This window comes from Equus quagga, chromosome 14 (assembly GCF_021613505.1).
Source record: "Equus quagga isolate Etosha38 chromosome 14, UCLA_HA_Equagga_1.0, whole genome shotgun sequence".
NCBI classification, from domain to species: domain Eukaryota; kingdom Metazoa; phylum Chordata; class Mammalia; order Perissodactyla; family Equidae; genus Equus; species Equus quagga.
The window spans coordinates 67863820-67876335 of record NC_060280.1 but is presented as its reverse complement, the minus strand read 5'-3'; the positions used below and the strand labels follow the sequence as shown (position 1 = coordinate 67876335).

Sequence of the window (12516 nt, the reverse complement as noted above, 5' to 3'; positions counted from 1 at the left end):
TGTATAAATCCTCTTTGATTACCGCACTGTCTCATGCCAAACTACAAACTGAAGGGATTACGTCTATTTAATTTGCTTTCTCCTGTTGATTACATAAGACTCCCTCCCCAAAGAACGTCCTGTGAAACTGATGATCCTAGATCCATAAGGTAATGTCTATTACTCCCTATAGCCACAGAATGACAAGTAAACTTATTGTATTACACTGAATGCTAAGAAAATCTGTGAAGTCTTAAGTCAAAATGGAGGCTTTTAAAGCTCTCAGATGAGCTAGCCTGAGCAGTTGAAAGTGGTTTTAATTATTTCTAAACTAAAATTAGACAGGCTCACTTCCTTACTTTTGTATCATATTAAAGATCCCCTTAAAGACTTGATAGGGCCTTTCTCTGCATTGCAAATAGCATGGGTCAGTAGAGGACTTTTATAAATGAATCTGATGATCTTCTCTAGAGTAAATAACATCACTGACTGGGAACTCCCAGAAGACTTGGAGCCATTAAGGGCTGGGATTCCTTTCAATTGGCGTCATTTCAACAGAGGCTCAGTGAGAAATGAAACCTCCTGCAAATCAAATCTGTTACAATGTTATTTTTTCCAGCGGTTAATTACCTGCTTTCGCTAAACACACAGACACACACACACCTCCCCACCCTAAAGTGGAGAAAAGGAGGTGCTGGGAAAAATAGACGACATTCTGTTGTAAGCCTCCTCCAGAAATACTCGAAATGAAATCAAAACAAGTTTCTGGCTGTCAAATTCTAGATACACTCCAGGAACATCCTTTCCTACCTGACACCTGTCAGCCCACAGTATATCAGCTCAAACTATTAGACAGTAAGAATTTACTAAAAGAAGTCACACTTTGAGACCTTATCTTTCAGAGCTACTTAGTGAAACATTTATGGGTGAAATTATGATATACAGACACTGCTTCAAAATAATCCAGTGGAGAAGCAGGACAAGGAAACATAAACCAAGACTGTCTGCACACTGCTAATTATTGAAGCTAATGATGAGAACATGGAGGTTCATCATAGTATTCTCTATACTTCTGTATATGTTTGAAATATTTCATCAAAAATTTTTTTTCCACAGATCCAAAACAACCCATTTAACAAGTATTTATTGAGCAATTCCTGTGGTACACTATATTATTGTTCCTACTTATTCACGCTCCCCTTTCCTTCCTTAAGAGGATTATACAGCGTTACCCATTGTCCATTATCGTGTGACTCGTAATGCCACCTGTGGGAGAAGTAGACATCCCTCACTCACTGACAATGAGCTTGACCATATGACTTGCTTTGGCCAATGACACGAGTGATGCGATGTACACCATGACCAAGTGGAAGCTTCAAGAGTCATCACATGTTTGCATCAGTTTTCCTGCTTTCTCCCTCTGCCACAATAATCTCATGTCCCAGGCAGGGCCTGCTCCTTCAGACTGGGTTCCAAAAATGCTGCAGCCAATCTACAGCTAACAAAATGTAACGTAAACAAAAATAAACCAGTGTTGTAAGCCACTGAAATTTGACAGTGTTGCTATGGTACCATAACCTAGCAAAAGCTGACAAATACACCTACTCTGGGCTAGGCACAAAGAATATTAAAATGATAGGCTCAAATATTTATAAGAATTTTTGAAAGGTAGACAAAAAAAATTTAACTCTTGTTACCCCTGAGGAGAGAGTCTGAGGACCCGCAGATGGGCAGGGACAGGGGTCAGATCAGAAGGAGTTAATACTATTATATATCGTTTGAATTTTTTTGTGTATTTTCTTTCTATGTGAACAACATCATCTGAGTAGCTGGATAATTTGTGCTTTTTTTCCCCTATGTCTTAGTATTAAAAAAGAACAAAAATATAATAAAGCAAATAGTAATTACTTAAAAACAAATAAGAAGTATCCTCCTACCCTTGAGAAACTCAAAAATTAGTTGACAATTTAGCTTTAAACAAAGTCTCTTCCCAAAAACCATTCATTGTTAATTGTTTCAAGAGGCAAGGGCTAAACGCAAAAGCAAAAAAACAAATTAGGAGTATGACACAAACACTTCTATCAGTTTGCTCATCTGAAGGCGTCAGCAAAGCAAGGATAGGGTTTTGTGTATGGGTGGTGCAACTGATCTCAAGGAAAATTCTCTCAATTATACTATTATGGTATGCCACTTAAACTGGTGAATAAGCTTGATCTAGGTGTTTTGCGATGAACAAGCCTTAACTAGTACTATAGACAAGCTATCTACTCCACTAAGTTAACACATGTAGGATAAAATTATCAAGAAGAGTCAGAAGAAGGGAAAAAAAGAAAAAATTTCTAACCACGACTCTTGCAATGATTAAACAACACCGGAACAGTTACAGAAGTCAAGGTCCACAGAGTAACACTCTACTACATGAACACGTTTTTACTTAAATTTGAGCAATTTCTGAACATAGCAGTAACCTGCAAATATGATTAGGAACACATCTATGCTCTTCATCTTGGATCTCAAAGCACTTTACAAACATTAATTTAACTCTCATATCGCCTGAGAGGTAGATATTATACAACATTATAACCATCTATCCTGCCACTACAAAATATTTAAATACCCCTTCAGCAGTACTTGTCATGAGAAGGTCTTGCCCAAACAGCCAATAAAACAGGAAATAAGCTGACAGTGCATGTGCCACCAACAATCTCTGAAAAGATCAGACCTTCACCCACAAGAACCACTTCCTCTGAGTAAACCACAGAGACTGTACAGAGCAAACCACAACATATCAACTTGTGCCTGGAACACAGGCAGATAACCCATCTAGAATCTACGGGAGGCTATGTCTAAGCACCTTCACAAGATTTCCTATATGTATGTAGGTATATTCTGGGGACTTTTTATTCTTCAGCCACCTTCTGCATTATGATCAATTTCACAATTAATTTCTCCAGATGCTGATGAAGTCCACAGTCTTTTCACAATAGAATAATCTACATTTTCTGAATCCACAGAAGACCCACGAAATCCTCTGGTCTCTCTTGAGTGTATGAACCTAAAACCAGGACTTAAATGAAATATTTGACCAAAACTGTAGTCTCAGAGCAGTATCTTTAAATGACTACAATAGACTTTACAACAACAGAAGAAAAAGCAGTCTAACAAGTGGCTAACCAACGCAAGCATTAACTAAACCAGGTTTTCTTAGGTATTTCCAGTCTCCTCGTAAGTTGTTACTCACAGTCTCAAGACAGGAAATCTAAGTTTTCATTGGCTATTAGATCTGCTGGTCTCTCAACACTGGGAAGCTACCCAGGCCTGTCATGTGACTATGATCTCAAAAACCAGGATTCATCATTTGAATAAGTAAAAGATTCTGTTTTGGCATGAATCTAAACTGTGAGCAGCACTGGTGCATGCTAATTCAATAAGGTAAACTTAGTGTATTTCTCCTTTCACTAAAAGTCTACAATGTACGCTTATGGCAGTCTAGGCAAAGCCTCTGACCTTCAGCACCATCATGTATTACCTCTGCAAAATTGAAGAGCTGAAAATATTTCTAGCCACTAGCTTCAAAGATTTCTCTTAGAGTTAGAAGCTGTCTTACCACTAGTAACAATTATTCTAAATACAGTGGAAAGACAGTAAAATGTTATTTCAATTTTAACTATAGTGCATTTTGTTGGAAAAATACTGCTAAGCACTGCAGGTCTATTTCTTTTCACTAATATGTGGAAATAACAGAAAAAAATAAGATCAAACTTAAACAAAAATGTGGGGAAAAAACCATACAATTTAAGGTAAGGCTGAAAAACCAGTGCAAAAAAAAGAAGAGTAACAACTTCCAGATGTATCTCATCACACTGCAACAGATATTTTACTTTAGAGCTATAATCTCATCTCTTCATTTACTTCTAAGTTCAGAGATGTTTTATCTTCACTTCTGATTGATTTTCAACCAAGAATGGCTCCTAATACTTATCATTTGTTTGCTACCTTTTTGTCACATAATTGATAACACCTTCTACATTAAGAGCATTCATATTTGAAAGAATCACTTTGCAAAGTCTTTTATAACATGAGTAATTGCTTAATTAGTCAATTTGGTAATTATGCTGTTTGTATAAATTTACTGTTTCTATTTGATTGTGACCTCTCCCAAATCCATTCTAAAAATGAAACAAAGTGATTTAAAATGATCTTGAGAATCTCTTTACCCATAATTTTGGGCTATGCCTAGAGAAGACCAAAGACCTCCTGAATTACAGTAAAACTACAGTTGGAACTTGCTGCTCTAGAACACGTGTAAAGATAAAATACAGAATATCACATTTTGTACTAGGAGAACATCTAAGGAAAAAAATCATTTTGTACTAGGAGAGCAATTGGGGGAAAGTTAATAAAATATTAAGAGGGACAGGTCGATTTTTAGACAACAATCAACAGCACATACAACGTGGCTATGCAAGGAACAAGGGTGGGGGAGGGAAAAGGTGGCAGATAACTGTCTGAACCATTTATAGTCATACAAACATAAAATGGGAGGAGAGCATTATTTAGCCTGGTACAGCAAGTATATACAAGTAACAGGACAACTTAAAAGAAAAGTTTGAGTTAAAGATCAAGAAAAACTTCCCGACTAAAAGATCTATCAGATTGTTGTTCAGTCTCCTGAGGAAGTGACGAGAGCTTTATCCTCTAGAGATACTTAAAATTAGAACAGATAAGGTACTAGAAAGCATCCTGTAAGAGAAAAATGAAATCCTGTAAGAGAAAAATCCAACTCTGACTTGGTCAGGTCGGACAGTTAGTAAAGGAAAGTAGAAGAGAAAAAATAATATACATAGAAAGATGATAATTTAAAGTGAAAGTGGAGGACTTGAGAGCCAGAATCTAGGTTAAAATCTTGGGTCTGTCCTTTCCAGTTTTAGAATCTTGACTTAAACTCTGAGTTACCTAAAGTGTAAATGATGACCTGACCTATGCTGAGGAGAAAACATTTAAGTGCTAAAACATTATGCTACCATAGGACATTACACACCTAAAGGTATTTTACTCAAAGGAAACAGAATATTTATAATTTTGCTGATTTAAAATTTTCAGTTCAAAAACCACTATTTTGAAGACTCTTAATTATTAAAAGAGAAAGGAGCATGTCTTCAAATGAAGTTTTAAAACAGCATTAAAACCAAGTTTTAACAAATGAGACCAAATGAAGTTAAGCTCCCTGTTCTTCAAAATGTGGCATGGTCAATTTCTAGGAGATAAGAAATTATATGATAACAAACATCTCAAGTAACTTTGTCAGACAACTAAGATGTCTAAAAGAGTCTCTCCAATTACCTCTGGAAAACCATTAAAATATCCTGCCGTTTCTGTGACCCATATCAGCCTGGTAGGCAGGCAATTCATACCCATTTCCAGATGGCTTTCAGAAGAGGCAACCACATATGTTTACTCAAAGATTTTCCAACTGTTTTCTCTGGGATCACAAGGCTCCACAGAAAACTATGTAAAACCCACCATTTACAAGTTTCATCAATGTTTGCCTCAAATTTCACTTAAAGCGAAAATTCAAACTTAGTTTAAAAAAAAAACCCTACATGTTAACTCAATGTCATACAGTACATTTTAACAATTGGAAACCACCAATGTGTTAAGTGGTATTACCAGGTTAACATATTTTTGTAATGATTCAAATAAAGCTTCTCTTGCCATCTCACTGAATAATACGAACATCATATAAATGTGCCATTAATCAGGAAGACTATAGCTCTGTACTTTGTGAAAAATTTCCTTCAGACTGTACATGTTGACTCATGTACAACTGTACAAGTGAGGGACTATCGCATACCTCGATGAATCAGGATTTCATGCCGAACAACTAAAAGAAAAGACAACATAAAATTGAATACTAAAGCTAGCCCTGTGATCCTGATCCCCAATTTCAATTTTGTATTTATCAAACGACTGACCTTACAAGTAAATGTTACAAATAATTTCACCTTGCAAATGACTCAAGCAACCTTGAAAACAGCACACATACAGGAGTTTTTTGTTTTTTAATCAAAAGCATTATATGGCAATGCTGGCAGAAAAAGTATCGCGAATGAAAATGCTAATTTCTGGGTATATGCATATAAAATCACAGGCTTCCACACTTTAAAAGTTTGCTTAAGTTAAATAAGCTTAAAGCTGAACTCAATGCTAAGAAAATGTCAATATATCAAAAATCTTTATCTATAAACCAAAAACAACAACAAAACCCTTAAGTCCTAGACAAGACAAAGGTCCATTTATTTCAAGGTAGATCCTTACAACAAAATCCTCCCCATATCATCCCTGAAAATTCACTGTTCTAGAATCTAGTCTGAAATCATTTAGTGAGTCCACTGAAAGAGCATGCTCTCCTGTCCATCTCTCAGAATAAATTCCGACTGCCATAGGATCCCTCAACTCTCAGAGACAGAAGACAGGCACGTAGGAGGATTGAAAACAATTAGGATATATTTTAGGACTGAACACAGCAATCAATGCAAACTGAAGAGCAACAATCAGATACTTCTGCCACTTTTTAAGTGCTGATTCGAAGAGTTGAAAAGTTGTCTCCAGATCTCACAGAAGTTACGAAGCAAGACACTGGATGGTATTCATAAACTGCCTGGATTTTTTTTTTCAACTGTTCAAATACACTACATAAAAACAGTAGCTACCTCATGAACATAGTGTGGGTTTTAAATTTATGACTATGCCTTTATAAAAAGGAGTAGGGGATCTGGGGAGTAGAAGATGAGAAGAAGGGAGTAAATGAATGTGTTAATTTAACTGCAAAATAATAACAGAATATAAAAGAGTTCTGAGTATCCAGAGTGACCAATCAGAGCCTAAACATAGCTGAATTCCATCCCAGCCCCAGCACGTCCCTAACACAAGAATAAAACCCTTCTTATCTTGTTCAGCCATGTGTCGCCTGCCACAAACTGCAAAACAGAACAACGCCCAAAACCAGCTAGTCTGATTTCAAGTGAGGACAGACTGACTCTGTAGTCAGAAGCACCACAATGAAAGAACTCTAAATCACACAGCTGGCCTGGTGGGTCTGCACACTCTACAAAACAAAGCCATACCACATACAGTACTTCAAACTTGAAAGGATCTTTAAAAAGCTACGCTAGCACTGTTAATTTGCCAAGAGCTCCAGAATCAGTAAAATATACCTACAGTGCACTGGAGTTAGACAGTGAGAAGAGAGGATGAGGTAGGTAAGGGCTGGGAAAAAGCTAGGAACTATTCTCTACTCCTAACTCTGTCAGGGCATTCCTGGCACAGAAATGAGACTAAACCAGTACTTCCGGATTTCACCCAACACATATTCAAATCAGGGACAACTACTCTCTTAAACAGCAAATGGATGCTAGATATTTATAATTTATGTTTAAAGAAAAAGTAATAGTCACATAAGAACAATTCTTGTTTAAAAAAAAAAAAGCAAGTAACACATTCCTAAGAAATAAATATCTATACTGTCTCAGAAGTGCATATTAAATTAAGCGGCTTGTAAAGTTTTTCTTCTTCTAAAAAATATATAAAATCAGGCAGCACCTGAACCAACTCAAGGATATTAATACCGTAAACCAATCTGCAGATTCGTCTTATACTTAGAATATTCATCTCTTAATCCTTTGTGCGTAGCAAAGAACAGGCATTCAATAATTGCATGCTTACTGTATATTTATATTCACCTAAGTTATGAAAAGGACACAAATCCCAAGATTTTATTTCCAAGATAATGGAGAGAGGAAGAAAATCTCTGAGAAGCAAAGGGGAAGAAAAGTCATTACTTGGGTGCTTTTAGGTGATTTTCATGTGGAATGAGCTGGTGACCCTCAATTCTGCTTCTACAAAATTAAACACCCCTAGTATCGCAATGAAAACTACCAACACTACGTTAACAAGACTTCTTGTCTGAGGCTCAACAGAGAGGGCAAGAATCGAATGAGCCAGGAAAACAATTACCCACACACCCGTGGAAGTGACTTCTCAGAAGCAAAACATCCTGAAAGAAAAAGGAATGGGAATAACTAGGAAATGGAGATAAGCATTGTTGCCACTCATGTTAATGTACTCTCAGAAAAGTTGAAAATTAAAACGCATTTAAAAAAAAATACGCGAACAAAGAATAAATATAAATAGTTTAAATATTTCACGGAATCTTTTAAGTGAACATCCACGTGACACTGGAAAGCATCAACAGGAAGAGGAAGTTCTGTTTCTGGAGTGGCTGTTATGGTATGATAATGGAATCTGGCCCGTTGAAAATCAACAAATGAGTCTTACAATTGGGTGAAACTCATTAGGAAATTCAAGTACTTTCTGCAGGAGCACTACTGTTGCACTTTTCATCAAAGCGCCTTCTTTGGCCCCCTAATTCAGTTATTTGATCTTGTTCTTTTTTAATGATGTAATAGTTTGAAGGATAACTTAAAAAAAAAAAGTGACAGAAATTTGGGACCAGGATACAATGTCATAAATAAATTGAGAAATAAAATGTAGTAAAGGAATTAATATGCTTTTACTGCTTAACCTATTATTCCAAAGAATAACTCTTAAGAGTAAGGGAACTCCACTTAAACCACAAATGGTCTCCCTCAATTCACCAAACACCAGGAGGCAACACAGATAAGCACTACTATAAAAGACTCACAAAACTCAACAAATCCACCTGCCACACTTGTACCACAACATTCACTTAGGGTTTGTATCCCTTAAATGCAAACGTCCCTGGAAGATGAAACACTAAAAGCGCAATAATTAAAATTAAACCCCATGAATCTTCCTCGCCTTTTTTTTAGCTCCTTGACATTGCCCCCAGCAAGAGCCTGTGATTGACTGATAATTTCAACATTGTGGAAAATTATTAGAGAATAAACACTGTGCAGGTCAATACTTAAAGGAGATCAAGTTCATAAATTCTTATGCAGCAGTCTCAAACTAAAATTCACAAATAGAAATTCCTAAAACGTAACAGTGTCTGGAAACAACAGGACAGAAGTAAAACTGATGATGCACCAATACCCCAGCTGACTTCGGGCACTGACCTTCACCCAAAATGACCTTCCTCTGGTTCCAAGTACAGAATCCTAATGCACACTACAGAGAGAAGACCACAATCATGGTTTTACCTACCCCTTCTCTGAGAATCTGGAGGAAAGTTTCCCTCCAGAAAAAACTACATTTCCAAATTCAATCAACCGGGGAACTTGGCAGCAACCCTAGACTAATTGCAGAGCTCGGAAACAAGCTTCTCTCCTGCGCCTGTCAACGCCACTGGTCAAAGGCAATCAGACTCTCCTGCTAGGTCGGGCGAATCCAGGAAGGCTAAGCGCAGGGGGGGCTTCATACCAACCTGTCGGTGATGGTAGACTGTGTGCCACTCATTGGGGCCCTTGGCGAGAGGTCCTCCTTTTATCCAACTTGCATTTTACAGTAACACCTCCACCCCACCCCCAGTGCTCTGGGATCAGGCCCGACTCCGTAAGGGACACAAAAGTCCAACTCAAAACTCCATGCAGTCATCTAGAACGTCCGATGGGAAGGGGTCAAGGAAAGGGGATGTGGGGTGGAGCAAAACAAGTTATTTCCCCAAACAACCCGACAAAGTCTGCCAGAAGGCGAGTTCTAGAGCTCGAGAGCAATCCTCGAGGAGGCACAAGGAGAAAACTTCGTCACCGAGGGAAGTCGGCGAAACGCAGGGAAGGGGCCCGGGAAGCCCTCCGGGGCCGGGGCGGGATCCGCTCGCGCTGGGTGTCGGCGCCTCCTCCGGAGTCTCGGGGCCTGCGCGTCCCGCTGCCGCAGGGCCGACCCTCCCGTCTCCGCTCTATCTGGGGTCGCCGGCCGCTCGTGGCCGCAGCCTCGGCCGCATCTCGGGCCGCCCCGCGCCAGGCTCGCGCGGCTCCATGTCCCCGGGCCGGGGAAGCCCTCTCGTCTTCCTCGCCGCCCCACGGGGCGCGGGGGCGAGCGCGGGTGCCGGGGGCGCGGGTCCCGCGGCCAAGGGTGACAGGAACCTGGTCTCAGCGCCGCGGGCTGCTCCCCATCCCACGGAGGCCCGGACTCTTCCGCAGTCGGCAGAGGCGGCGGCGGCTCCTCCCCGACGCGCCGGGAGGCGGCGGTTCCAGCGAGGGGCGGGAGGTTCCCGTCCGGCCCGGCCTGGAAACACCGACCCCGGAGGCCGGCGGCGGCGGCGGCGGCAGCGACTCGCAGCGCAGGGCCGGCTCGCCGGGTCCTGGGGCCCTCGCGGGAGCGCGCGCGGCGGGCGGAGGAGGCCGGCGGCGGTGGGGCCGCGCGACCCTCGCAGGCGCGCGCACGGGTTCCGGTTCCGGTTCTGTATTCCTAGCCCCAGCCGCGGCCTGCGCGAGCGAGCTCGTCCCCTCCCCCGCCGACTTTTTTTGGCCTCCTCCCCTCAGACTTCGGGAAGCCGCCTCACCCGGGATCCCTCCGCGGCGCGCACGGGCGCCGCACCGCCCGCGCCGCCCGCGCCGCCCGCCGCCCCCGCTCCCGCGCCTCGAGGTCACGCCGCTCCCGTGCGGACGCCTCCGCCGGAGTCGTGGTGGGGGGAGCGGAAAAGTAGTTCTGCCGCGCGGAGGGAGGTGGGACGGTGGGACCCCGGGAGTTTCTTCAGGCAACCCACCGTCGCCCCCGGGGCCCTGGGAAAGCTGCGTGTCTGTAGTTTGGAGTCTAGACTGTACTAACGCAGCTTTAACCGGAGGCCGCCAGAGCGCGCCCCCAATCTCGAGGATTTCGGGCTGAGAGTCTCTTTGGAAAACACCCGACCCCTTGTCCTAGAAACTTATTCCTTGAGGGAGTGTACTTGTTCCGATTTCCTGGTAACATGTATAGGCTGCTTTTGACCGATGGAAGCGAGCTTAGGTCCAGGGTCCCGGACACTGCCCCTCTCTTCCGAAGCAAACCCCAGCAAAGAGCCGTTTGGGCCTTGGCCGCTCACCTGGGGCACCTGCTGGCCTCGTTCCGGGACCGAGGCCGCCACGCACACTGCCTGGTTGCCTGGGGAGGGTCGGAGGACAGGGCTGTGTAGGGCTGGGGAGAAAGAGTTTGGGAATTGGAGCCGAGATTGCTTGGGATAATACTGCTTTTAGGCTGCTTCTGCTTTGGCAAAATGAAATGCATTATTTGCCAGATGAGAAAGCATGATGCCTTCCACAGCGACTTAAGCTTGCCTGTGGAAAGAAATGGGAGCAGAAAATACAGTCTTCATCCGATACATGGCATTACAGTTCTCTTTGAAGAGTTCCCAAATATTTTTTCAGTTTCTTTCCTACCGCGTAGATAGATTTAGATATCTGTCTAGTTTTATGATTGCATAATTTGCTAGTGTAGCAGTTTAAGCACAATGTGCAATTTAGTTCTTCAGTTCCAACCTTCCAGGTCTAAAGCGGCTGTCCCTTTATCCAAGTATTTTCAGACTTTTGAGTTTAAACCTGAATTGGTGATCTTCAGCCTTTTTTGTGGCAATCAAGTGGCAACGCAAATGTAAGTCTCAGGGGATGTGGAGAGGGGAAACAATTACAATGAACTCTTAACAATGCTGTTTATAGAAGTCAATCTACAACAGTTCATGAAAGGATCATGGTCCCTGAATAGATGCATGAGCTAAGGCTGACGTTAGAACAGGGTAAAAAAAGGATAAGATAAACAGAGGCCAAAGATGACTCTTTATTGTTTGATTTTTGTAAGTCCAGGACACAGCCAGCTAATTTTGTAATGTTTATTTTGGGAAAGAACAGAAGCAGATTAGGGTTCCGGGCCACTTTCCTAATGATCAGACCAGGACACATTGCCACCTGCTGGTGTACCCTAACATGATAATTCTGTCCTGAAAAACTCTTCATTAAATTATTTTCTACATATAACTGGAAAGAGCTCCCTCCATCTATATATACAATGACCAAAATGCAACCTTATCTCCAAACGTATCTTTCTTAAACATAAAATATCTTTTTTGCCCTATTCTAATAATTGTACAGTGTAGCTATCAAATTAATTGGACCCAGTGACTCATCAAATTATGCATTTTAAAAATGGGTTCCCCTCTTCCCTTCAAGACTGCCTCACTACTTGAGCTTCAGAAATAAAACAAACTGGGAAAGTTTCCTAATTCACCTTCTCTTCCTTGCATACAAAACCTCTTGGCACACTGCTTTCAAGATCTTTCCAAACTTAAACAGACCCAAAGTTCTAGCTGTGAGCAAAGAAGGCATTTGCTGTGGGAAAGCTTCAGAAGACGGTAAGCAAAGGATTTAATTAAGCCAGTGGTTCATTCCAGAACTATTTTTTTCTTAATGATGAAAACCTCTATATTCACCCACAAAGCGCTAACAGGAAAATGTCCCTGAAAGCCTCTTTACAGCTGTTGGAAGCTCTAGACTGTTCTAAAGTCTCTATCTGAAGAATGCCTTCAGAAAAGTCACACTAATCTAGGTAGAACACACTCCCCAGGGTCATTAGTTCTTGGCCTAGAAA

General features: G+C 41.4%; 1 protein-coding gene across 3 annotated transcripts in view; it reads right to left on the bottom strand.

The window, feature by feature from the left end:
* The window catches only part of ARHGEF12 (Rho guanine nucleotide exchange factor 12), a 139622-nt gene extending 130066 nt beyond the window's left edge, over nt 1–9556 (bottom strand). For all 3 annotated transcript variants that reach the window (XM_046637566.1, XM_046637568.1, XM_046637567.1), the window contains exon 1: nt 9386–9556. In XM_046637566.1, the coding sequence (XP_046493522.1) occupies nt 9386–9417 (32 nt within the window). In that variant the 5' untranslated portion in view covers nt 9418–9556. The remainder of the gene's footprint in view (nt 1–9385) is intronic.
* Between the last annotated feature and the right edge of the window lie 2960 nt (nt 9557–12516).